Source organism: Pongo pygmaeus, chromosome 6 (assembly GCF_028885625.2).
Source record: "Pongo pygmaeus isolate AG05252 chromosome 6, NHGRI_mPonPyg2-v2.0_pri, whole genome shotgun sequence".
NCBI classification, from domain to species: domain Eukaryota; kingdom Metazoa; phylum Chordata; class Mammalia; order Primates; family Hominidae; genus Pongo; species Pongo pygmaeus.
Genome location: NC_072379.2, coordinates 31,194,675 through 31,222,652, shown reverse-complemented (window position 1 = coordinate 31,222,652; position 27,978 = coordinate 31,194,675). Strand labels below are relative to the sequence as shown.

At 45.9% G+C, this 27,978-nt stretch overlaps 1 protein-coding gene across 1 annotated transcript in view; it reads right to left on the bottom strand.

Moving 5' to 3' along the window:
- Window positions 1–13,211: 13,211 nt before the first annotated feature.
- VOPP1 (VOPP1 WW domain binding protein) overlaps window positions 13,212–27,978 on the bottom strand; it is a 101,681-nt gene continuing 86,914 nt past the window's right edge. The window contains exon 5 of the mRNA XM_054495017.2: window positions 13,212–15,654. Within this exon, the coding sequence (XP_054350992.1) occupies window positions 15,464–15,654 (191 nt within the window). The 3' untranslated portion in view covers window positions 13,212–15,463. The remainder of the gene's footprint in view (window positions 15,655–27,978) is intronic.

Here is a 27,978-nt window from a genome sequence, read left to right as displayed (position 1 = left end):
AGAACATGTGATATTTGTTTTCCTGGCTTATTTCACTTAACATAATGACCTCAAGTTCCAACCCATGTTGCTGCAAATGATGGAATTTCATTTTTTAATGTTGCTGCAAATAATGGAATTTCATTTTTTTAATGGTGAAACAGTATTCCATTGTGTAAGTATGTCTCATTTTCTTTCTTCATTCATTCATTGATAGACACTTGGGTGATTCCATATGTTGGCTATTGTGAATAGTGCTTCAGTAAACATGGAGGTCAAGTGTCTCTGTGATATACCGATTTCCTGTCTTTTGGGTAAATACCCAGTAGTGGGGATGGCTGGATCATATGGTAGTTCTACTTTTAGTTTTTTTGAGAAACCTCTATACTGTTTTTCATAATCACTGTAGTGATTTACATACCACCAACAGTGTGTAAGAGTTCCCTTTTCTCCATATTCTTGCCAGCATTTTTTTTTTGGTCTTTTTAATAATAGTCATTCTAATTGGGGTAAGGTGATATCTCATTGTGGTTTTGATATGCATTTCCCTGATGGCTAGTGATGTTAAACATTTTTTCATATACTTGGCCATTTGTATGTCTTCTTTTGAGAAATGTCTCTTCATGTCCTTTGCCTACTTTTTAAAAGGGATTTTTTTTTTTTTTTTTTTTTTTTGCTGTTGAGTTCCTTGTATTCTGAATATTAGTGCCTTGTTGGATAAATAGTTTGCACATATTTTCCTCTGTTCTACAGATTGTCTCTTCACTCTGTTGACTGTTTCCTTTGTTTTGCAGAATCTTTTTAGCTTAATATAGTCCCATTTGTCTATTTTTGTTTTTGAGATCATAGCCACAAAATTTCTGCCTTGACCTATGTCCTGAAACATTTCCCCTGTGGTTTCTTCCAGTAGTTTCATAATTTCAGGTCTTATACTTATGTCTTTAATCATTTAATTTTTGTATACGGTGAGACATTAGGGGTCTAGTTTCATTATTCTGCAGATGAATATTCAGTTTTCTCAGTACCCTTTATTGAAGAGGGTATCCTTTCCCCGATACATATTCTTGGCACCTTTGGTGAAAATCAGTTGGTGGTAAATATATGGATTTATTTCTGGGTTTTCTATTCTATTCCATTGGTCTGTGTGTCTGTTTATATCAATACTATGCTCTTTGGGTTACCGTAGCCCTGTAATGTTTTGAAGTTAAGTAGTGTAATACTTCCAGCTTTTTCTTTTTTGCTCAGGGTTGCTTTGGCTATTCTGATTCTTTTTTGACTTCATATGAACTTTGGTACTTTTGTTTTCAATTTCTGTGACAAATGACAATAGTATCTTGATAGCGATTGCTTTGAATCAAGTTTACTTTGGGTAGTATGGTCATTTTAATATTAATTCTTCTGATTCATGCACATGGAGTGTCTTTCCATTTGTTTATTTCTTTCATTAGTGTTTTGTAGTTTCCCTTGTAGAGACCTTTCACCTTTTTGGTTAGATCCGAGGTATTTTATCTTTTAATTATTGTAAATGGGATTGTCTTCTTGATTTCTTTTTCAGCTTTTTCATCATTGATGCATCAAAATACTACTAATATTATATTCTGAAATTTTACTGAATTTATCAGTTGTAAGGGTTTTTCTTGGTAAAGTCTTTAGGTTGTTCTATATATAAGATCATGCTATCTGCAGAAAGAGACAATTTGACTTACTCTTTTCCAATTTAGATGCCTTTTATTTATTTCTCTTGCCTAATTGCTCTGGATAGAACTTCTAGTGCTATGTTGAATAAGAGTGGTGAAAGTGGGCATCCTGTTCTGGTTCCAGTTTTTAGAAGAAGGTCTTTCAGCTTTTCCCCATTTAGTATGATGTCAGCTGTGAATCTGTCATATATGGCCTTTATTATGTTGAGGTATGTTCCTTGTATGTCTAATTTGTTGAGGGTTTTTTTTTTAATCATGAAGGGATACTAAATTTATCAAACAATTTTCTGCATCTATTGAGATAATCATATAGTTTTTTCCTTCATTCTATTGATGTCATCTATCACATTTATTGATTAGCATGTCTTGAACCACCCTTGCATCTTTGGGTAAATCACACTTGATCATAGTATATTATCTTTTTGGTGTATTGTTGAATTCAGCTTGCTAGCATTTTGTTGATGATTTTTATGCCTGTGTTCATCAGGGATATTGGCCTGTAGCTTTCTTTTTTGTTGTGTCCTTCTCTGATTTTGGTGTCAGGGTTGTGCTGGCCTTGTAGAATGAGTTAGGAAAAATTCCCTCCTCTTCAATTGTTTTTTAAACAGTTTGTGAAGAATTGGTGTTAGTTTTTCTCTATAAGTTTGGTAGGGTTCAGCAATAAAGTCATCCACTACTGGGCTTCTCTTTGTTGGGAGACTTATTACTGATTCAATTTCATTACCAGTTATTGGTCTGTTCAGGTTTTCTATTTCTTCCAGGTTCAATCTTGGAAGGTTGTATGCGTCCAGGAATTTACCCATTTCCTCTAGCTTTTCCATTTTGTTGGCATACAGTTGTTCATAGTAATCTCTGATGATCCTTTGTGTTTCTGTGGTATCAGTTATAATGTCTTTTTCATTTCTGATTTTATTTGAGTCTTCTTCCTTTTTCATGGTTAGTCTAGCTAGGAGGTTTATCAATTTTGTGTATCTTTTTTTAAAAAAACACACTTTTTGTCTCATTGATCCTTTGTATTGTTTTTTAGTCTCTGTTTTGTTTTTGTTCTAATATTTACTATACTTTTCCTTCTACTAATTTTGGGTTTGGTTTGTCATTGGTTTTCTAGTTCCTTGAGGTGTACCACTAGGCTGTTTATTTAAAATATTTCTGCTTTTGTGATGTAGGCATTTAGTGCTATAGACTTCCCTTTTAGCACTGCTTTTCTGTATCCCATAGGTGTGGGTATGTTGCATTCCCATTTTCATTTGTTTAAACATATTTTTAAAAATTTCCTCTCAATTTCTTCATCAATCCAGTGGTCATCCAGGAGCATATTGTTTAATTTCCATGTATTTGTACAGTTTCCAAAGCTCCTCTTGTTATTTCTAGTTTTATTCCATTGTAGTTTTAAAAGATGCTTGATTTGATCTTAATTTTAAAATGTGTTGAGATTTATTTTGTGGCCTAACATATGGCCTATCCTGGAGAATGTTCCATATGCTGATGAGAAGAATGTGTATTCTGCAGCTTTTGGATAAAATAAAATGTTTTGTAAATGTTAAGTCAAATTTGATCTAAAGTCCAGCTTATTTATTTTCTGTTCTTACTAAAATCCAGTTAAAATCCAATGTTTCTTTGTTGATTCTTCTGTCTAGGTGATCTGTTAAATGCTGAGAGTAGATTGTTGAAGTCCCCAACTATTATTGTATTGAAGTCTATCTCTCCCTAAGGATGTAATATTTGCCTTATATAGCTGGGTGCTCCAGTGTGGGGTACATGTATATCAAGCATTGTTATAGGTTGGTGCAAAAGTAATTGCAGTTCTCGCTTTTAATGTCAAAAACTACAATTACTTTTGTACCAATCTAATATATCCCCTTGCTGAATTGATCCATTTGTCATATATAATGACCTTTTTATCTTTTTATAGTTTTTGACTTAAAGTCTATTTTATCAGATATAACTATAGCTATTCCTGCTCACTTCTGGTTTCCATTTGTGTGAAACATGTGGAATATCTTTTTCCATCCTTCACTTTCAGTCTGTATGTGTCTTTACAAGTGAAGTGAGTTTCCTGTTGGCACCATATAGTTGGGTTATTTTTAAAAATGCATTCAGTGGCACCAACCCAAATGCCCATCAATCAACGAGTAGATAAAGAAACTGTGTTTATATATACATACGTTATATATGTGTGTGTTATATAATATATATTTTATATATATGATGGAATACTACTCAGCCATAAAAAGGAATGAACTAATGGCATTTGCAGTGACCTGGATGAGACTGGAGACCTACTATTCTAAGTGAAGTAACTCAGGAATGGAAAACCAAACACCATATGTTCTCACTCATAAGTGAGAGCTAAGCTATAAGGATGAAAGGCATAAGAATGACACAGTGGACTTTGGGGACTCAGGGGGAAAGGGTGGGAAGGAGGTGAGGGATAAAAGACTACAAATAGGGTGCAGTGTATTCTGCTTGGGTGATGGGTGCATCAAAATCTCACAAATCACCAATAAAGAACTTAATAATGTAACCAAACATCACCTGTTCCCCAATAACCTATGGAAATTAAAAAAAAAAAACGGATTCAGCTAGTCTGTATCTTTGTTTTTTTTCTTGAGACGGAGTCTCACTCCATAGCCCAGGCTGGAGTGCAGTGGCGCGATCTCGGCTCACTGCCACCTCTGCCTCCTGGGTCCCGGTTCAAGCAATTCTCCTGCCTTAGCCTCCTGAGTAGCTGGGATTACAGGCATGTGCCACCATGCCCAGCTAATTTTTGTATTTTTAGTAGAGACAGGGTTTCACCATGTTGGCCACGCTGGTCTTGAACTCCTGACCTTATGATCCACCCACCTCAGCCTCCCAAAGTGCTGGGATTACAGACGTGAGCCACTGTGTCCGGCCCAGCTAGTCTATATCTTTCAAGTGGGAAATGTAATCAGTTCCCACTCAAGGTTATTACTGATAGGTGAGGACTTATTCTTGCCATTTTATTAATTGTTTTCTACTTGTTTTGTGCAGCCTTTGTTCATTTCTTCCTCTCTTATTGGTTATCATTGTGGTTTGGTGGTTTTCTGTAGTGGTAACATTTGATTCCTTTCTTTTTCTCATTTGTATCTGCTCCACCAGTGAGTTTCATGTTTTCATGATGGAAATATCATCCTTTTGCTTTCAGATGTAGAACATGTTAAGCATTTCTTGTAGGGCTGGTATAGTGGTGATGAATGCCCTCAGTTTTTGCTTGGCTGGGAAAGACTTTATTACTCTTTCACTTTTGAAGGACAACTTTGCCGAGTATAGTGTTCTTGGGTGACAGTTTTATTTTTCCTTTAGCACTTTTAATGTATTATCACATTCTCTCCTGGCCTGTAAGGTTTCTGCTGAGGAATCTATTAGTCTGATGCGAGTTCCCTTATATGTGATTGGACACTTTTCTCTTGTTGATTTTAGAATTCTTTTTATGTCTGGCTTTCGACAGTTATAAGCTGAAATGTTCCTCAAGCGATAATATACCTTGGGGAAGACTTTTTAGGGTTCAATCTATTTGGGTATCTTTAAGCTTCCTGTATCTGGATGTCTAGATCTCTTCCAAGATGTAGGAATTTTTCAGCTATTATTTCATTAAATAGGTTCTCTATGCCTTTGCCCATCTCTTTTTCTTCTACAACACCCAATATCCAAATTTCATTTATGTTGTCTCATAGGCTCTTTCTCTTTTGTTCTTTGTTCTTCTTTTCTTCTTCTTTTTTTGGGGGGTCGGACTGGCTTATTTCAAAAGACCTGTCTTTAAATTCAGAAATTCTTTCTTCTGCTTGGTCTAGTCTATTGCTGAAACTCTTGATTATATTTTTAACTTCATTCATTGAACCCTTCAGTCCCAGGATTTCTGTTTGGTTCTTTTTTATGGTATCTATCTCTGTTGAATTTCTTAATCAGGTCATAAATTGTTTTTCTGATTTCTCTGTATTATTATTTATTTCTAGTTTTATTCCATTGTAGTCTGAAAAGGTACTTGATATTATCTTAATTTTAAAATCTGTAGAGATTTATTTTGTGGCCAAACATATGGCCTATCCTGGAGAATGTTCCATGTGCTGACAAGAAGAATGTATTCTGCAGTTTTTATTCTATGTTCTCTTGTATCTCACTGAACTTGTCTAATAACACTACTTAAAATTCTTTTTTGGGCATTTCACGTATTTCTTTTTCATTCAGACCTGTTCCTAGAGAATTATTGTGTTCCTTCAGAGGCATTCTGTTTCCTTGCTTTTTCATGTTTCTTGTATCCTTACACTCATACTTGTGCATCTGGTGTAACAGTCTCTTCTTTCAATTTTATGGACTGGCTTTCATAGGAAAAGACTTTTCCTGATAGATGTATCTATAGTATTGGTTGGGTAGGATGCTTTGGCTATTATTTTGGGTGGGGGCAGTAGTTTAGTTTCCATATAATTTCTTCAGCTATAATCAGTGTCAGTGGCATCTGTGAGTTCCTCAGTGGATTGGGCTGTGGTTGTTTGTGGAGGCTGTGGCGAGGCTTTGCGGGGGATGGGGATGCCAGGTGGGGCAGTCTTTGGGGCCCAGTGGTGGCAGTTGTGGGTCAAGCCTGATGATATTCCTCCCCCACCCCCACCCCCCAGCAGTGTGCATGACCTGCTCAGTGGGTGGGGTGGAATGATCCCCAGGACCCTGGACATTGCATGTGGTCACTGATAGGGGCTGTGTCAGTCAGGGCAGGCCTGCCCTTAGGCCCCACAATAATGCACATAGATGCAGGCTACAGCAGGCAGGGCTGGTCAATCCCCAGATGCCTGGACAACATGTGCAGACTCCGGCAGACTGGGCAGGTCTCTTCTCAGACTGGCAGAGGCATGTGCAGATGCTAATGGCAGCAGGTAGAGCAGACTGATCACCAGGACCCAGACAATGTACATGGCAACTGGCAGGGATGACACTGGGCAGTATAGACCTATCCTCAGCTCTCTCAAGGGTACACACAGGCACAGGCTGTGGTGGGTTGAACAGGCTGATCCCCAGGCCCTCAGATGGTATGTCTGGGTACCAGCAGTGGTGGCAGAGTAGGGGGCAGGCCTGTCAGCAGAACCCACAATGGTGCGTGCAGGCACTAGAAGTGGCAGGTAGGATGGGCTGATCCCATGGTCATCTTAACAACATGCATTAGTGTGGGCAGAGGTCGTGGGCAGGTGGCCTACCTGATGGTGCATGCACTTGCCAGCTGTGGTGGGCAGGGCGGGTTGATCCTCAGGTTCCCTTTATGGCATGTTTGGGTGCCGGTGGTGGTGACAGGTGCAGCAGACCTGTTTTCAGTTTCCAGGATGGTGCCTGGCAAACCAGTCCCCAGGTCCCTTGAAGGTATGTGCAGGTGCACAGTGGCCCTTCTGCTGGAGGTTAGGGGATGGGGTTGCTGTCGATGGCAGTGGCCCAACCCAGGCAGCTCTCAGGCTTTGGGGAGCATGAATTTCAGTTCCCTTTGTTCTAGTGACTGCCTCCCCCGTGCACAGTACCACTGATTCCCTGAGGCATAGAATACTGTATGAGTTAGAGTCCTGGGGATCTGGCTATACTGCTGGGTCCAGCCAGTGTTGTGATGCTGCAGCCTTCTGGATGGATGTCAGTTGGGGGATGTCAGAGGGACGTGGAGATACAGGGGCTGCTGAGTCCCAGGGAAGTCTGGTGGAGGCTGGACTCTCAAATAGTGCCATGATGCAGGTGCCTTGGTCTAGGGGTGTGTGGGGGACCCAGAGTGAAGTTCTTCTCTAGACTAATGGCATTGGAGGACTTGAGGATGCTCTTTAGACTAGTCTCAGGGCCCACAAGGGCTGAGGGGCTCTCCTGTGGCTAGGATTTTAAGAGTCAGCAGTGGCAATGTAGACTGCTGAAGATCTCTTGCTTACCTTCTCTCTGCACTGGGGAGTTTCTCCTGGCTCAGAGCTGATCGCAGCTGGGCCAGCTGCTTTGCTTCCCTCTCCTTCCAAGCCTCAGATGTTCCCTGTCACTTCTCTGATGAATTCCATTGTTCTCTTAGAAGCTCCACTTGATATGTGACTGTTCAGTTTTGGTCCTTTGTGCAGAAGTGCCAGGTGTCTCTAGTCAGCTATCTTGAAACTCTTCTCTCTGGATGTACAAAATATTGTTTACACTTCGAGGTTTGTTCTGGGATGCTCGCAGATCTCATCCCATACAGGTAGTGAGGGAAAAAAGAGGTGGTTGCCTAAGGTTTCTCCTTCTAGCTCTGATTGGCTCAACATCCACTGGGCAACACACATCAACCTTTCAAGACAAGGAGAACGGAAGGTGATGTGTGGAGTGGTGATGGTGTATGTGAAAACCCTTGGCTTCCTTTACATGATCATAGTCTGAAAGATGGAGACTACATGGAGAATGTCTCAAGAAAATTCCTCCTTTCACACTCCTCTGACTATACCACAGACCTAGACTCCTCACAGATGAGCAAAAGCTTGGGTGGGAGTTCATTTCTTCTCTGACTGTGCTTCAACTTCTCTTCTCAAGGAATTGTGGAATGAGAGAGAGCAGAGGATTTTTAATATGTACTGATTATCCACTATGTGCAAGCTTGGTATAAACAATAGGTAGTATAATCTCCATTTTAGAGTTGAGGAAACTGAGACTGGAGATTAAATCATTTGCTGGAAGACACAAAGCCAGTAATTAGTAGACTCAGGACTTGAGCAAGACTATCCATCTTCAGAGCCCATGGTCTTTCCATGACACCAGCAATGGACAGTTAGGTCCACAGGGACTCTCTCACATCTACTCTGTGCTCTCATTCTTGGCATCCAAAGAATGTTAGGCACTGAGAACCGACACAGACTGAATGTCTGTGTCCCCCCAAATGTCGTAAGTTGAAATTGAACCCCCAATCCAATGGTGTTTGAAGGTGGGCCCTTTGGGAAATGAAGTCATGAGGGGGAGGGAGCCCTCATGAAAGGGATTAGTGGCCCCAGAGAGAGACCCCCTCACCCCTTCTGCCAAGTGACTGTGCAGCAAGAAGACAGCCATCTACGAACCACGAAGCAGACACCCATCAGACACCGAACCTACTGCATTCCTGACCTTGGACTTCCCAACGGCCTCCAGAACTCTAAGAAATACATTTCCTTTGTTTATAGACCACCCAGCCTATGGTATTTTGTTATAGCAGCCTGAACAGATTGTCACAAGAATTCAAACTACTAAGGATCACTTTAGCTGAGAAATGCTTGGGCGATTGGGTAGAAAGGCTGGCGTAGTGCAAGTTGGGAGAAAACTTTAGAGTCAAAATGGAGGGACTCCTCTCCCCTCCTACAGAGTGACAGAAAGGAGGGAAGAGTTCTGCTTTACGACAAAGCATTTTAAATAGCACGCAGATCCTCTAGAAAAGGATGCAGAGCCACAATGTGGGCCGAGGCTCGGGGACTGAAGGGGAAACCAGAAGCTGAGTTTCTTTCCTCTAGTGCCAGAGAAATTTTCCAAGGTGGGATTGGGATTGTGGTGAATGACCTTGGATTGAGATCCAGGGGCTGTGGGAAAGCCATAGGAGCCCCAGACTATGAACATCTTATTTTTTTAATTTAATTTTTTTAAAAAGAGATGGGATGTCACTATGTTTCCCAGGCTGGTCTCAAACTCTTGGGTTCAAGTGATCCTCCTGCCTCGGCCTCCCAAAGTGCTGGGATTACAAGTGTGAGCCACTGTGCCTGGCCCAACTATGAACATTTTAATTGATAAATTAGAAAATGTTCAAAACACTTAAAATTGGGTAGTGATGCCAACAGCCCGCCTCACCCATGCCAGGAGCCTTACCATGTAAAGCAGTGGTCCCAGCCTTTTTGGTACCAGGGACTGGTTTTGTAGAAGACAATTTTTCCACGGACCAGGGGGTGATGGGGATGATTTCAGAATGAAACTTCCACCTCAGATCATCAGGCATTAGATTCTCCTAAGGAGCATGCAACCTAGACCTCTCTCCTGCACAGTTCACAATAGGGCTCACATTCCTACGGGAATCTAATGCCACTGCTGATCAGACAGGAGACAGAGCTCAGGTGGTAATGCTTGCTTGCCACTCACCTCCTGCTGTACGACCCAGTTCCTAACAGGCCACAGACCAGTACCGGTCTGCAGCCTGAGGGTTAGGAACCCCTGATGTAAAGCACCCCCTTTGTGAGAAAACGAGCTCTGGGCCATTAATTCCTGCAGCCAGTTGCTCTGTGCACATGGGGTGAGGGGCAGGAGGGAGTCAGGCAGGAGACCTCTGGTGCCTGGCACAGCTATTCTCGCAATGGCCATTGGTCAATCTCCCCGGTCCTTTCCACGGCCCCTCTGCTCTCTGTACCTGCTGGCCTCAATGCGGAGCCTCTCTGAGAAACAGCTCCTCCCTCGCCAGCCACCTTCTGTATACAGTTCAACTTCTACCTCCTCAGATCTCCTTCCCCATCAGTCAACCCACCTCCCTTCTCCTATTTCGAAAATTACTCAACATTTTTGTTCTTGCACTTTTTTGGCCTGTTACAGATTTTTTGGAGTTCAATGACATTTGGGAAGGACAGATAAAAGTGAGCATTTGGTTTGCATCTCAAGTCATGACATTTGCCTTGTAAATGACGTCTGCTTCCATTTTACTGGAGGAAGCTGGCCAGGTGGGGTCTCCTTTCCCATAGGTGGCTGTGATGTCAGGTGAGCTGCTCAGCCTCTTCTGGCTTACTTTCTGTCCACATGACAAGGTTCCTGGATGAGATTAGTATCCATCAAACCTGTTCCTGTAATATACCACTTCTATCAGGTAAAATTGATGGCAGGATTCCAGTATATAAAACAAACTAAACTGGCATTTTCTTTTACAGAATACGTACTTAAGTGCTGAAGAGTAACTAAAACATTTTTTAATAGGAGAAAAGGGGCAGTGGCTCACGCCTGTAATCCCAGAATTCTGGGAGGCTGAGGTGGGCGGATCACGAGGTCAAGAGATCAAGACCATCCTGGCCAACGTAGTGAAACTACGTCTCTACTAAAAATACAAAAATTAGCTGAGTGTGGTGGCATGTGCCTGTAGTCCCAGCTACTTGGGAGGCTGAGGCAGAAGAATCCCTTAAACCCGGAAGGAGGAGGTTGCAGTGAGCCGAGATTGCACCACTGCACTCCAGCCTGGCGACAGAGTGAGACTCCGTCTCAGAAAAAAAAAAAAAAAAAAAAAAAAGAAAGAAAAAAAAGAGAAGGCCCTGAGAAGGAGACGAGACGTGATGGGGCTTTTGGAGCCCACAGCTCCCTTCTTCCCCTCTAAGTGGCCCATGGTGGCAGTGCTGGCTGCCCCAAGAGGAGGTAGGCAAATTGCAGAGGCACCAAGGAGCTTCCAAGGAAAGGCTGAGGCCTGGCCCTTCCCAGCCGGAGGTGCAATGGTCTGGAAACTCATGAGATGGATCAACGGTCATGGTTACTGGTGGCAGACACACCTCGGAGGGACCTGAAGGTTTGCCTGGATGAGCGACTGGATTGCAACTATGGGATGGGCTGGAGGATGGGCCCAGCAGGTGGCCCAGGATGGAACCCCTCTGGAAGTGCCTAGGCGGGGCCGCGTCAGCTGCAGCTGCAGGTAAGCATGCATGGGACCCCACAGGAGTGGCTGTCAATGACACCAATGTGGAGATAGGTCTGTGGCCTAAGGGCGCAGTGAAGCCCCAGGGTACCATGGGACAGGAAGGAAAATAATGTTTTCCTGCTAAAATGGGCAGGTCAGACCTGTGTTGGAAGGATTTGACTAGAACTGTGTTTAGGATCAATGAAAAGGGAGAGGCAGGTCACAGTATTTGAGGATAAACTAATTTTTACCTTATTCTGGGATCAAAGTGACTATCAATGCTTTAAAATACAGTATATAAAGTGTCAGAAAAGGTACACTAGTTTTTTCTTTTAAAGTACACTAGTTTTTATAGTATAAATAGTTGTAGAATCTAGGTAGCGGGTTTATGAGTGTTCACGGTAATTTTTTTTCAGCTTTTCTGTATGCTTTAAATTTTTCAGGACAAAATGCCTAGAGGTGGTCAAATAACATTTTATTTTGTAGTCGAGCATTTGAGGAACCCCTGGACAACTGTCGGGAAGCCTTCGGGTTAATGAAGCATGACAACTACTGGGCCTCTCCTGAGCCCTTTGAGCTCGAAAATCTCTGCCTTCCTAGGAGGCTCCTCAGGCTCAGCCCGGCCTGAAGCTGATGTATTTGAGAAGCTGATGTATTTTAGATGACTATCATCTAAAACCTCAAAGCCTCAAAAGCTGTTTACATCAGTGGGGCTGCACCTGTACTCTGAGTTAGTTTTATCATAAAAATAGGTCATTTGCAGCTGCCTTTTAAAGGTGAAAACAGATGCAAAATATATAAAAAAAATCAAACAGACTTTCAAAAACCACACACAGTGCCAAGTAGTCAGTGGATTTGTCGGCGCCCTGCCTGAGAACAGCACTTTGATAAAAGGCCCAGCTGCAAGGGTGCAGAATAACAGAGTTGGGAGCACTGCTGCCCTTTCTTTGTTCTGCCTTTCAGGGCAGCCGTCCTCAAATATGGGGTGGGCAGAAGTGGTGTGCTTACTGCCAGCACTGCCTGCTACAAGGAAAAGAACTGTATGGCCTACTAATTTGGGGGAATGTTGGATTAAACAGCATTAAGATGCTTCTCAGACTGTTCAATATACTGGTGTGCACTGCCAGTCTCCCGGGGATGGACACAATTGTGATCCCCAAATGCTCTACAGACTTTTAGGGGAGGGACCATGCTCTAGGACTTGTGCTTTAAGAAGGCAAAAATCAACCAAGCACTGTGGCTCATGCCTGTAATCCCACGGCTTTGGGAAGTGGGAGGATCGCTTGAGCCTAGAGGTTTGAGGCTACAGTGAGTTATGATTGAACCACTGCATGCCAGGCTGGGTGACAGAACAAGACCCTGTCTCTAAAAAACAAAAAGGAAGCAAACTAGAAAATGCTTCTTTGCAAACATTATGTCAATTAGTGATACATCTAAAATACAGCTTGAGAGGCTGGGGTAGGAGAATTGCTTGAGGCCAATAGTTTGAGACCAGCCTGGGAAACGCAGTGAGACTCCATCTATAAAACATATAACATAACAAACATAACATAACATAACATAACAATAATTAAAATGCAGTTTAACTGTAGCAGCTACACCTTTCAGTAGCATCTGTGAGAGAAGTGTTATTTCTGACCAAGCAGAGCTGTGTTTTAAAATGAAGGCTCCCCCCACCTGTGAAAAACAGCCGTAGCTCAAGGTTAACTAATAATATCAACAGTACATTACTTTAGCGATGCTTCTGTCTTCCTACCCACTGGGGACAATTGTCTCCATAGCTTGTATCTTACATTCTCAAATAACATCTAGTTTCTGGTTCCCCTGAGACCAGGTGCATCCTCCACCCACCCCACCCCACTGAACCAAGGATCTGCTGTATACCTTTCCTCATTAGAAACTTCATCGCCACCCTCTTTCCCACTCCCCCACAAAACAATCAAAGCACATGCCCAAATTTATTTTTATTTTGCACACATAGGAAACAGGATCCTATCAAAAGAGAACAAAAAAGAGAAATGAACCAATTGTTGCAGAGGAAAAGCATGCACAGATCTGCTTCAAGTTTACTCTGAACCACGGACGCTCCGGGAATTCCACACGCCAGGAGCTGTCTCACTCCAGGAAGTGGGCACAACCCACCATCCACACAATGGAAACAAGAATGGCCAGGAAATGTCACCGAAGTGGGACTTCCATATGCAGGATCAGCGTTCACAGTAGCACAATTCTAACTAAGTTCAAGGGAAAACAAAATCTGTCTTACCCAAACATGGGAATACAAAATTGTTGAACCCTAGCCATCACTGTCTCTTAACATAAATTTGCTATCAAAAAGACAAATGAAATTTAGTCACGGACCTTTGGGTGCCTATTCAGCTGCACCCGATTCCAGGGGCAGCTTAGTGTGCTTTTTCATTACAAAAAATAAAGGGAGAAACCGACATTAAAAATGCAAAACAAATGACCTGGAGGAAGAGGAGTGTTTGGACCCACGCAGTTGTCTTGGTTGTAAACAGTGAACGTTGTGCTTTGTTGTCTCATTTAGATGGAGGTCTGCAGCATGGGCGGTGCCACGCTGGCAGTCAGCAGTCACGCCAGGGTGGTCAGAGACACTGGTGGCAGCATCTGTGCTTGCAACCGCATTCCCAGGGGGTCTGTTTTGTTCCCAAGTGTTTCCCACAAAATTCCCCAGGAGGTTCTCCGATTCAATGTCCTCAGAGTGGAAAAGCACGGACACCAAATCACTCCGTATCCACTTCCATGAGATGTCTTGATGCTCCAGTTCAATGAGTAACAATTTCTCAAGAGGCTCTGATTAGTTCATTAAAAAATAAGCACCCCCACCTCATTCCCCATGATACAGCACATCTAGTAATCTAGGCACCTCAGCTAAGCTGCGTAGCTCTTAGCACACAGGACAGGTCAGCGTTCACACATCAACACTATTAACTATGCGGCGGAACTAGCTCCCCGCTAGTCGTCAACTACTCAGGAGACTACCTGTGAGATCCTGGGGTGAGCTGTGATTCCTATCCAGGAATGTGCATTTCCAACCACTTCTTCTTTATTCTAATTATGACAACATGGTCAGTGCAGTTGAGTCAGTACTTCTCCTGTCTTTTCCCAGCAAGCTCCTCCTCCTTGGAGCCCAGCACACACCCGCTTAGACCCAACACAACCTGAGAGAGAGACGCCTCAGCTAGTCTCTCTCCCTGGAAGGGTCCATGTGACTTCCCAGCCAGATGTGCCCCCTGCTTTGAAAGCACCCTTCAGAACCCACCACTGGAGCTGCCTGAGGGAAGGAGACCCCCGGGCCTGAGAATGCCCTGGAGAGGCGGTGATGTCCAGGGAAGACACACGCCCAGTCTGATTTCAAAGGACAGGACGCTCTACATGCACTTCCATAAACACACCGAAAAAACGGGTAACAGTCCTTTCTCCAAATCAGACCAAGAGCTCACAAAACGCAGTGTCTCAGTTTGGGGCAGAAAGTGATTTCCCATGAATTTAAATAAATTTGCTTAGTGGACGTCAGATCACTGTCAGGCCTCCGAGGCAAGCCTGATTCTAGGCCCCATCCTGCGGTGAGAGCTGCACGCGCTACCCTTCCCTGGCGGTGCAGGAGAAGTCTATCTTTAGGATATGAACAGAGACAGAAACATGACAAGGGGCTTGCTCTCTCCTGAATGTCTCTCCAACAGCTTCTGGAAGAGGAAGGCTGACGAGAGGACAGGCTAGAGCAGATGACCTGCTGGGCTCAGCTCAGTCGGCTGCTGCTTCATCGGCTGAGCCACCGATGTGGCTTCCTATTAATACCCAGCAGAAGGATGCTTGCCTGGGATGCTCGGCCTAGACCATCTACATGCCACCTGCACCTCCAGCACTGCCTTCTTCCTCTCAGTCTCTCTCCTGTAGATCTGGTCACGCCACCATAAGGACATCAGCCCTTGGGGACTGTCACCACACTACCACCTGAGAGCACAGACTGCGTCAGAAACAGAAGCAACAGAGGAGACACAGTGTGAGTTCATATATTGTCCCCATGGAAAGCCTGAAAGAGAGCTGTGCTTGCTGTGAGGATATCAGAGGAACTGCCCTTAGCAGCCCACGAGACCGTTCCTGGAAGTGAACATCAACAGCGACAGAAAGGCCAGGGAAAGGCCCTCTCCTGTCTCTCCTCTTGCACGTGGGCACCCCACTACTTGGCCTTCACTACCTGTTCGTACGGGGGCGGAGGCGTGTTGCAGTAGGCTGGAGGGGGCGGGCAGGCCACACTCCCCTGGGGTGAGTTGGGTGGGAGCTGGAAAGCCATTGCCATGGAATTCCCGACAGGGTTCATCCCCGGTCCTCCTGGGTCGGTGTAATAGGGCGGCCCCGGCTGCTGGGCTCCTGAAAGACAGACGAACATAGGTGAGCACATAAGGGAAAGCCCCATCACACCCCAAGTATGTGCAGGCTGCAGGGCCAGGAGACCACGCCCCATCGTTCACTCAGCGACAGTGTATGAAGGACCCAACATGCCCGGTAAGGGGGCACCTGGGCTGTGGTGACAAGCAACGCAACAGGCAGGTCCCTGCCCTCTCGGGGCTTTGATTCTACTGGACTACACTCCACGTTACCAGTTCCCACATTAGGGTGGAGGAAACTGGGCCACAGTAAGGTGAGGCCGCCTGCGGTGAACTATCGGAAGAGCTGCAAAGACCACCCAGGCTTCGTGACTCAGCCTGGCATTATCGCAGGAGCTCCACAACCCCTCTGGGCACGCCATTGGCTGGTGACCATTTCTGCAGTAAGGTCTCCATTCTCCCTGCCGGGCTAGCGTGTCCTCAGGGCGGGAGTTACTCACAGGCAGGGAGGCCGTGCACCTGGGCACACATAGCCGGGCTGCAGCTGATCGACGCTCCATGGGTCAAGAGCAGAGCTGCAGACTGACTCCCTAGTGACAAGCTGAGGAGCAGCGCACGGGAGGGCACAGGCTGGACACCCGACCCCAGATCTAGCCCTCACTCTGAAGTGCTGTTTTTAGTATGCTTACTGTGATCATGCAGATTAACACTATAGAATTATGCATATGTAAATAAAGAATCAGACAAAACCGTGAAAGTGCTGGGTGTTCCCTGGGTATAGCTGATTTTGTGACAGGACTCAGTGAGGCTTCATTTAGCTCAGGGAGACACTCAAGTGTCAAAGAAGCTGCCCCTGTGTGAATATTGTGTAGGGTTCTTTTTTTTTTTTTGCAATTCTCCCCCTGACACAGTGTGATATAGTTCTGACTCTAGAAACATGCCCATCAAGGTACACAAGATGTCCCAAAGCCCACATAAGTCATACCATGGGAATCTGCGCATGTGCGGAAGGAGAGCATGTAGAACAGAAGCACAGGCCAGGCCTGCACTGTCTCTCACTGAGCGCTCTCACCTGCCAGGAGGGCACTCGGCACAGATGCCACCTGTGTAAGAGGCTGCCTCGCCCTGCACCTGTGCTGTCCCACAGACACCACCTGAGTGAGATGCCGTGTGGTCCCACAGATGCCACCTGCGCTGCTCTGATGCATCTCGCCCGCTGCCTTGGGTGTGTTCTATTTAGAAGTCGACCTACTGCCATTACCATGAGTTTCCCAAGGGCAGAGATTATGTTTTATTTAGATCTGGATCCTGCTATATGTTATACAATTTAAAAACCAAGGATTTTTAAAAAGAGGGCATTGCAATAGTGTAGGCAAGACATGATGAAGGCTTCTGAATATTAGAGAAAAAATGGAGAAGAGAGAATGAGGAACTGAGGGCTGTCGGCAATGACTGGCCTGGGATTGACTCGATGGGGAGCGCACAGTGGGGGAGACAAGGGCTGAGAAGAAAAGGCCCTAGGTTCTGGTCTCAATAAGGGCCCCCCAACAAGCAGGGCAATACAGGAGAACAGGGGCTCTGCAAGAATTAGCGCCTTACTAAGGTCACACTACTGCTACAGCAGCACCAGGACAAGGGCGGGGCAGATGAAAAAGTCCCTGCTGGACTGGAGAGGGCGGAGGCAGCTCTGGAGCTGGAGCCTCCTGTGGGAAGGTGGTGGTGGAAACATGGGCGTGCCCAGGAGAAGGCTGCAGGAAGGAGCAGCACTGAGGCCAGGAAAGGAGCATGGAGTGTCTAAGGCTGATGAGAAGGACGCACAGGCAATGGGAAGATGTGGCAGGAGGTGGTGCACCAGGAGCCAGGGCAGCAAGGGGTGGGAGAATTTTCGGGAAGAAGTCATGTTCTCTCCCCAGCTGAAGAGAGATCGAAATAGGCATGGCTGTGGCCTTGGGGTTGCCGTGCTCTTTCTCTGCAGTTTCACACCATGGTAGACACAGGTCCCTGCTGCAGTAGGGAAAAACAGTCCAGGGTGGGGGTGAAGACTGTAGGATGGGACGGGTGGCAGTTGGAAGGCACGCAGGGCAAGGGAAGGTGCCTTTGTAAGGATGGAAACGCTCGCGCATATGGGCAGGGGTAGGGACAGACACACAGGACAGAGAGAACTTTCAGGGAGAACACAGCTCGGTGAGGGTAAGGGCCTCTGGTAAAGCACTTGGAGCCCACTAGTTGGGAGCTGGTGCACAGGAAGGCACCCGAGACAATGGGCCAGGTGGGCAGAGCCATGTGGGGTGTGGCCCTGAAAAGCACAGCAAGGGACTTGGCCACCACGGGTTTGGCAGAGCGGCGGGTGAACATGGCCGGCAGCCTCCACTGCCAGGCGAAGCAGGTCCAGGTGATTCATTTGCTGACAGGGATGTGGGAAAGGGCAACAGGAGAACTGACCAAAAGCCTCAAGGACGAAGGGAGCAGTGCGTGACGGTCACAGATGGAAGCCAAAATAGTGACAAGGAGCGACAGGCCCACTGGTGCAGGATTCGATGTGGTGGGGACAATCTGCACAGAGGTGACAGCCAGGAGCAAGGGGACTCCACCACCCCTCCCTTCCCTACACGGGGTGTGCCCTGGGAGGAGCCCTTCAGTTCTGGTTTGTGGTTGACGGTTCGGTTAAAGAAAATACACAAAACATTCTAGGAAGAGGCTGGGGTTGCAGGAAGACTTTCTCCACAAGATGGGGTAGAAAGGGTAAAGAGAGGTGAGTAAAACCATGGCTGCCCCTCACGTCACCAGTGTCCATCAGGCCAGCCTGTGCCATGTGTGCACAGTGGGGAATGGCATGGGATGGGGATTGGGCGGGAGAACAGAGGCTCTGCAAGACTGAGTGCCTCACCAAGGTCACACTACCGCTACAGCAGCACCAGGACTTGAACCCAGTAGTGAACCAGAAAGTCAGACTCTTCCTACGATGACAGGCGTCTCTCGAAACGGGATGGTGAAGTGGGGGAAGAAATTCAGGCAAGGGTGGGATGGGAGAGCCACAGGAGACTGGGGGCATCACGGGTCCCTGTGTGGAGCGCCGTCTAAGAATTAAGGGCCGCTACAGCCAGCCTCCCAGCCGGGCTGCACTCACACCCTCGGCATGTCATCCGTCTCCGGACAATGCTGGAGTCATTTTACTCTGAACGTCATCATCTCCTCCTCACTGGGAGTCTTGGCATGGTTTGAAAGGGAGCTCCAGGCTCAGCAAAGACTGGGAGGACACGCTGTGATGTTAACTGACAATCACCCCTTCTCAGTGAGCTGGCCCAGCTCCGCGGGTGCCAGCGGGCTGGCCAGGCAGCCTGTATTCTTAGCAGGACCTGCCACCTCTCTAGCCCAGCTGACTGGCCAATGGCGTGTCGGAGGGGGCTGGGCCAATGTTTCCTGGGGATGCAAGAGAGTCCAGCAGGCTGCAGAGGGAGGGGTGGAAATGCAGGGAGAGGGAGAGGCGGCTGACAGAGTATGTGGCCCAGGAGGGACAGAGGCCAGGGGCCCAGGGGCCTGACTCCTGACAGCGTTCCAGTTCCACCAGGATCCCCACATCATTTTAGTCAGCTCCTCCCAACCCAGGGCACGTGGGTCTCTGGTCTCACCTCTCCTCCTCTCCAGCCACGCCCTGGCTTCCCTGCTCTGTTCCCTCTGGCCCAGCTGCTCCTCCAGCCATGGGCAGGAGCCTCAACACAGGGCAGCAGGGGCAGAGCTCGTTCCTGTCACCCAAGCTGTGGCAGGCTTGGCCCTACACTCCTCCCCACCAATCACTCATGGGACAGTGAGCTCTCCAGAAGGACAGGGCCTGCTATGAGGGGCTCCTGCCCACTTCAGAGCCTTGTGTCTCACCGTCTGCCCTATTCTCCATCTCCAGCAGAAACCACACTGCCTGGATCCAGTCTGCCCTCCCTGGGCCCTCACTAGATAACACATCCCAGGCTTTCACCATGCAGACCGTGTCTCCTGGAATGCCTGTGACCACCTCATGCCAGGCTCCTCCTAGCCTCTGGTCTGGCTAATTCCCATGTATCTTTTAGTCTCAGCTCAGAATCACCAGACAGCCCCCTCTTGCTGCCTGTCACTGCCTTTCCAGCTGAGCAGGCACCCCTGTCCTCTGGTACCCAGAACAAGGCACGTCTGTGAGTATGCAGCAGTTGCCTAGTATGGTATGATTTTCTGAGCCTTCTGAACACGAGGACAGAGCATCACTCACCCTGGTTCCCTGAGAGCCCAGAATGGCTCCTTGCATGTGGCAGACGTTCCATAAATACATGGGAGGAGTGACTGAAGGGGGGGACGAGTGGTGACTTGGATCTGGACTTTGGCGCTGCCAGATTGTGCTGGGTGTGCATGGGTTTCCTGAGACACACCTGTTTCTGATATGACAGGAGTGACCGGCTGCCCCACTCAGCAAGCCTGTGCCAAGGCCGTGGCTCCTGTCGAGGGGAGGACCCCAACCCCCTGCTGCAGGTGAGGGAGGGGCGGGAGTGTGGTCTTTGTAGAAGAGAGGCAGCCAGGCTATGTTTGCAATGCGGCCACTCATGCTGCAGAACCAGAAACACCAGCATCTGCATCCAGTCTAATCAGTATCTTTGTGTTCATAGCCACAGTGACGGATCCTGCCAGGAACTGGTGGGATGGTATTGAAATATTTGAACATGGAGATGGAGAGGTATTTGGAATATAAAAGAGAATGGATAGAAAATGAATAAACTGTGTACTTGTCAAGAATATGAAGCCTTAGGTGAAAAAATTGGTGACCACACTGGAGAGGCTGCAGTTGAGGTTAAAGGGCAGCGGGGCCGGACGCCGGAGCCTCATGTGAGTAGCTGAGGGACCCTGGCCAGGTGGAGGCAGCACGGCGGGGGAAGCAGCACGCAGAGGCCGCACCCACCCAGACAGCTGCTCAGCTTCTGCTCATTTGGCTACAACAACTCCTCACAGGACACTGGCCATGCTTACCATTCAGGCTCCCACAAAGAAGAGCAACCGAGAGAAGGTGGACCCAGTTCTCACAGAGGCAGAGACTCATTTAGGAAAGAGAAAGCAAGGACACCTCATTCTCTGCATGAAGCCTGTGGACAGAAGACCAGCAGGGCCTGGAATGTGCCCACAGACTTCAGAGATCACAGCAAAGACGTTCCCACAAACCACGGATGATTCTATGGCACATGGCTCTGGAATCGAAAGCACCTTAAAGTCATAACCTCAACTCCTTAATCACAAATAAGCATGGTGAGAACAAAAATGTGAGTGTCCCAAATGAAGCCCTGTGACTAAAAAGCAAAATTACAAAATGAGGTTATTACCAGGAGCAAATACAGAATGAAGTCAGGAAAACAAAGCCCAAGGGAGCTGCAGCTTGAAGCAATGACTCTAACCAAAAAAGGGGGCTTTGCATGTGCACAGAGAATACAGAAGATTAAGAAATAAAACAAATAGCAAAAGACACTACCTTAAATGGTATTCTCTCCCAAGGAGAATGGTTTGCAAACTGAAAGGGAGAGAAAAAAAAATGGGTGAGGGAAAATGAAAGACCAAGATAAATGAGAACTGACCGGATGTTGGGGAGAGCATTCAGATTGCCTGCCTCTGACCAAGTACCTCTCAGTGCAGGAAGCGTGGAATAGAATCAGGACCTCAGGGTCCTATGACATGCTAAGTGCATTTTCCTCACAGATCCATGTATCTCACATACAGCCTGTCATTCTAGACACAGAGGAATGCTATAGGATACACACTATTTCATTTTTACAGATTCAAAAGCGGAAGTCCAAATAAATTACACAATGTGCTCAAGGGACTCTCCTTCCAGTGGACACTGTTGCATCTGTGAGGACTCAGGCGGACCTCTCTCATCCAGGAAGGAGAGCTGGAGGGGGAGGAGCTGAGGGGGGCAGCAGGGGCCCATGGAAGGAGCCCGGCCCGAGGATGCTGCTGAGCCATGCAGTTAAACCATGGCCCTTCCTCTATGTGACTTTCTAGCATAAGAGACAATTCTTTCTTATTTTTCAAGCTGGCTGAATTGGGGTATGTGTTACTTGTAGCCAAAAGCCTTGAACTACCTCTTCCAGAGAACATTTTCACAAACAATAGAGGTGTTGCCAGCTCAGTACTGGCATTTCTGTGTCCTCTGAGCTTTCTAGTTGGGTTTGGTTTGAGGTTGTATCTGTTCATTTTGCTAAACTGTCTCAACTCTTAAAAATATTTCTGAGCTCATTCTCCAGGATTTTTAGGTAAGTACTGATAAACTGTTTACAAATAGTAATAGTTTTGTTTCTGCTTCCTGATGGTTGAATATTTTCATTTTAGCCAGAAATTTTAGAGCAATATTAAATATTATTAAATATCAGTTATGATACTAAGCAATCCAATTTTCATGGGAATTCTTTTATAGTTTCACTAAATGTGATATTAGCAAAGAATCTAAAGTGCATACTCAACAATTACTTATGCAACATTTCCCGTTCAAAAGGCATAGCTGGTAACATGGAGCACGCAGTGGAAGGCTTGAGCCTGGAACCCAGGAATTTACATGAGGTCTTTATTATATTAATAAAAGGCCTTACATGGCTAGTTTTGAGAAAGTTTTGATAAGGAATATATATCAAATTGTATTCACAGCCTCTTCACCACCTACTAAGACAATCGTTGCTTTTTGATATAACTTATAATGTTAATTGCATGCCTAAAATAAAACGATCTTTTGTTAGGAAGATCATGGTTGGTTATGACGGTTTACTATTTTGACACATTGCTTAATTCAGTTTCCTAAATATGATTCGATATAATTTTATTTTGGTGTTTGTTCCCAAGTTATACTAACTTTACAACATGAATACGTAGCATTCCTATGATTTGCAGTAATTGATACACTCATTAAAATGAATTGTTTCTTAAAAGTTTCAAAAAAGCCATATGAATTTAAAGACATTCTGGGAGATAATTCTTTGAAAATGCCTTCAAGCTCTTGCTTGCCTTTTGAGTTATTGAAATTTTCAATGTCTTTACGCACTTTGGTATCGTACACTTTGCCATCTTACCAGACTTTCCAATTCATGAATACTTCCTGGTGATTTTCAACTCCTTTGAATCTGTACTGTTTTAATTTATGCTTTTATTTTTGTGTTCTTCTCCTTTATTGATTTATCAGGAGGGGAACAAGCAATGTAATTTGCTCTATTGCTTTTTATCAACTGCTAACTTAGATTTATAATTATATTTTTCTGATTTTTACAGTGAATTTGTATTTTACTTATAATTTCTCCCATCTCTACTTCCCGGGCTTAATTTTACCCACTCTTTATATATTTCTGTGACTTTATTAATTTCTAAGCCTCTTTTGAGGACAGCTCAGTTCTTTTGCTTTTTCATAAACTTTTAACAGAATAAAGCTATGAATCTATCAATACCTCTAAAAATTGGCTGAACATGTACTGCATATGCTGTTGCATTCATTTCACTGACGCCTGTGTCCATTTGTGTATTCAACAAAGACTGAATTCTCACTGAGTGCCAGCACTGTTCTGGGCACTGAGGATGTAACAATGACAAAAACATAAAATCTCAGTTCTCATGTTACCTGCAGTTTAGAGAGACAATAAGCAAGGTAAGAAAAATAGGTTAGTTGGTGATAAGTGCTAAAGATGAAAATAAAGCAGGAAAACTGAAAAAAGAAAAGCCAACAGGGGAGGGGGAAGGGCAGTGCCATTTTTCCTTGTGTCTGCAGGCCTCATGAGGAGGTGAAGGACCTCAAGGAAATGGAACTGTTGGGCAGAAGGGGCAGGCAGCAGGTACTGGAGGAGCGCGCCGTGTACCTGGGCGTGTCCATGGAGAAAGAGCCTTTCAGACAGAGGAATGGCTGCCTGGAGGGTCTCAGGACAAGCCACAGGCCAGTGAGTGGCAGCAGGGGAGTGAGCCAGGAGGGACCACAGGAGAGGTCAGAGCCCGCTGGGCAGCCAGGAGGGGTGCCGAGAGAAGAGAGGGCCTCCTTGGCCTCTCAAAGTGCTTCTGTGGCACAGTGGGCCCATGGGAGTGTTGGGAGCACAAGCCCTGGCTCCTGTTGTGACTCTGGCTGCCTTGCTGGAAGCAAGGGGCAGCAAGAGAACCACCAGGGAGGCTCTCATCAGAGTCTGAATAAAGGGTGGTGGCAGCCAGGGTGGTGTCGAGAGAAAAGGCCAACTGGCCTCAAGGCTCCTGGCTGGAGCCCTGCAAGAACAGAGGTGGGGCCTGGAAAGAGGGCGGAGGAAAGAACCAGCACTGCAGGGTCCTCCACTCCCACCTTTTTGACTCAATACATCATTTATGGGACTAGTCTTTTATTTCCAAGTGGGTACAGAGCATGCATTTGTTCATTTACAGACATCTACAAACTGCAGGTGTCCTACTGGGAGTAGTAACTACTGCCCCTCAGTGAGTGCTGACTCTCTGGCCCTGTGCTCAGCAGGGGACACAAAGGAAGTACTCTTAGGATCCCAGCTTCAGGGGCTTGAGGCTCAGAGAACTGAGCAACTTTCCCAAAATTGCCAGAGAGGCATGAAGTTTGAAACAAAGCCCCTAGTATCCGGAGGTATGCAGCTTCTACTTCTATAAACGTATTCAGACACCTTTGTAGTGCAAAATCTAAGCGCTTCTTTCAAATTTCCATTTATTTTTATATTTTGATCAGATTAATGGCAATGCATTGACACTCCTACAGTTTCCATCACTCTGTCATATTTTTACATTTTTGTTTTACATACTTTGAAAATTAATTTAAGACATGACTATTATATCTTCACCTTTTATAAAAGGTGATTTTTATCAGTATTAAAAGGACTTCCTTTTCATATGCATATATTAGTAAATCTACGGAATATTTCTCAAAGAATACACAAAAAAACTGATAAGTGGGAGGAAGGGAACTGGACTGCAGACTGTATATTTCTTCTTCCACTGTATACACTGTACATTGCCTCTTGAGGTACATACATTATCCATTACAAAAAAGAACCTCCTGCCTTTTGGGGAAGAGAGGAAGAAGGGAGGTTTTTTTTTTTGTTTTTTGTTTTTTTCTTGAGACGGAGTCTCGCTCTTTCGCTCAGGCTGGAGTGCAGTGGTGCTATCTAGGCTCACTGCAAGCTCCACCTCCTGGGTTCACACCATTCTGCTGCCTCAGCCTCCCAAGTAGCTGGGACTACAGGCACCCACCACCACGCCTGGCTAATTTTTTTTTTTTTTTTTAATTTTTAGTAGAGATGGGGTTTCACCGTGTTAGTCAGGGCGGTCTCGATCTCCTGACCTCATGATCTGCCTGCCTCAGCCTCCCAAAGTGCTGGGATTACAGGCGTGAGCCACCGCGTCCAGCCAAGAGGAGGAAGGGAGTTAAAAACATGTGGGTATTAGGCACCCAGCCTTCAGGCCGACCTGTTAGGGTTTACAGAGACCATACGCTTGAAACACAGCTGAGATGCATGTGAACATTGCTTTAAGACATCAGGGCCCTAATGTCCCACAAGAAAAGGCACAGACAAACTTAGTGAGCAAGATTAAGTAGAAAATGAAACCCCCACACTAAGTTTTCACTTTTTCTTTCCTAGCTGTATAAATCAGAAGCTGAGTGAAGATAACAGTTTTGCTTGCTGCTGCTGATTTTTTTAAAACAAAAGCAAAAATAACTGTGTTAATAAAGAGAATTCCAGTGCATCCCATAGAGCAGATCCTCAAGCATCTGCCAGAAATTAGAGTAAAAGCAGTCATGTTATTCCAAGAGACGAGCACTAACTTTCACTCCGGCTCTGCAGAGTTCACAGGTGCTCATGCTATTCTTAAGGCTGAACTTGTATGACTGTGGCCAGCACAGCCCATCCTTCAATGCTTGTGTCTTCATCAAACCTGTAGCGCGCTTCTCAGTGCAGGGGGCATCCTGCATCACCTATTTCATCATTCACCTTGCTGAAATACAGACCCTGACTCAGCGGCTCTGGGTGGCGCTGGGGTGAGGGAGAGCCTGCATTTCTAATAGGCTCCAGGGACCATGCATGTCTTCAGGCTGTAATTTGAGCAGCAGGTGCGAGGCACTTGGTAAGTGTCTATGGATCCTGATAACATGTTATGATTACCATCCCTCATTACAGAGTGGGAATCTGAGTCATGAAGGGTAGGTCCTTCCCTTCACTCAACCCTTCAGTAAGTTCCATGAGCTCTGGGCCCAGGAAGGACCCCATTCCTGCTCTGTCCTCACCACCCCAATGCCCCACCCTGGCCAAGTGGGGCAGTGCCTCTTACAGCTCTCTCTTGGGTTCCTTTGCTTAGGTTTATGATTCTCTCCAAAAGTTCTCTTATGCGGCTCTCAAGTCACCTTTGACCCCGCCCCTTCTTTGCTAATCCCTCCTGGTGAATTCCTGTTACTTTCCCATGTCATGCTCTTTAGCCTCTCTCATTAAAGCAGAATATACTTGGATATTGATTTTAACACAACATGTTCGTCCTTTTTTTTTTTTTGAGATGGAATTTTGCTCTTGTTGCCTAGGTTGGAGGGCAACAGCACAATCAGATCACTGCAACCTCCGCCTCCTGGGTTCAAGCAATTCTCCTGTCTCAGCCTCCCGAGTAGCTGGGATTACAGGCACATGCCACCATGCCTGGCTAATTTTTATATTTTTAGTAGAGACAGGGTTTCATGATATTGGTCAGGCTGGTCTTGAACTCCTGACCTCAGGTGATCCACCTGCCTCAGCCTCCCCAAAGTGCTGGGATTACCGGCGTGAGCCACCGCACCCAGCCGTCTTTTTCTTCTTACAGAGGAGTGTTAACACATTCCTCTTCACTGCCATAATATAGACTGTGGATGATCTTCCTCTGTCATGTTTTGTTTTGTTTCCTTGCTGTTTCTTATCTAGTCTGTTTCCCTGCCCTCCCCCCACTTTTTAACTTTTATTACTATCTTTGACAGTGGTTTAGAACGTGGACATGTTGCTTTAGATTTCAAGAGGAGCTACTGTAGAGACATCCCAGGAGCTGTCAAACACAACAGACTTGACTTTGTGGAGATTCATCCTCGTGAGCCTCGTTCCATCCCCTCGCCAGTCTTTCTTCACTGAACCTGGAGAAGCACAGGCGCTTTCCTTTGTGACCTCATCACGCACTTCTCCAACCTACAGTCGCTGTGGGGTGGGGGTGAGCAGCAGTGCCGGCTGGAGCTGCTGAGGACAGCACCATGTCCTCAGTGGAGTGGTCTCTGTGCCAGCCAGCTGGGTGTGGAGTAAGGAGATTATTCGCATGGGATGAGCTTGGGATGGGTGCCCTTGAGAATCCTATCCACCTTGAGATTCTTTTGGCATTTTTTCTTTGAAATAATATAATGAACATGTAGCAAAACTAATTAACAAAAAAGAGAGAGAAAAGGCACCCCAGAAATAGAATGGAGAGAGAAATAACTACAAAGACAATGCTTACTGTAAAAGACGTTTAGAATTCTGTGAACAAGCATGCGTTCATACTCCCTCAGAGTCTCCCGAAGCAACCCACCCTACTGACACGCTGACTTCTGGCCTCTAGAACTGGGGGAAGACACATTCCTGCTGTTTTAAGCCACCAGTCTGTGTAGTACTTTGTGAGGGCAGCCCCGGGACATGAATCCAGTACGCACCTTCTCCTGCTGTCAACAGCACAAGCCCACGTCAGCCCACAGCATGCGACGCAGTCTCAGCACAACAAAACCAGCACCGCTCCCAGAAGCATAATTACTGGAAACATTTTAAAACTGTGCAGGGCTTCTTTTTGTTTGTTTGTTTAGGATTAGCCCTGGGATTCTGTGACCCTATAATTTTTTTCTCCCCTTTTTGCCTAAGTTAGATCAAAGGTAATTAATAACAAATCCCCATGGCCACATGCCCAATTAAGCTCCTGGCTTTGTTTTCAGTAATCATCATCACGTGTGCAGGCCTCACCTAAGCAGCCAGCCCACCTCCCCACCCGCCAGCTTCTCCTCCACAGGGAACCAAGGCTGAAAATACTGATACTCAACAAACAGCAGACAGAAAAACACCACTTCACATCCTTTAAAAGTGTTTTCCCAAGTCATTAGAAGTCTTCTAAAAAAAAGAGAAAACGTGACAGAGAACTGAAAGTTGCTTTAAGGTTGAGAAGGTAAAAGGCAGATAGAATGGAAATGCATGTCATATTTTTGCTGAATTTCCACAGGCAATCTGAATGTGTATGATAAAAGGGACTTCCAAATTCAGCCTTTCACTTTGGGTGGTGCAGCACCCACGTTTTTCTATGAGAGGAGGTCGGAAGTCACTGTTGCCCTGTCCTCATCCCAGAGCTGCAGGCCGGGGACAGCTGCCTCATCACCCCGGCT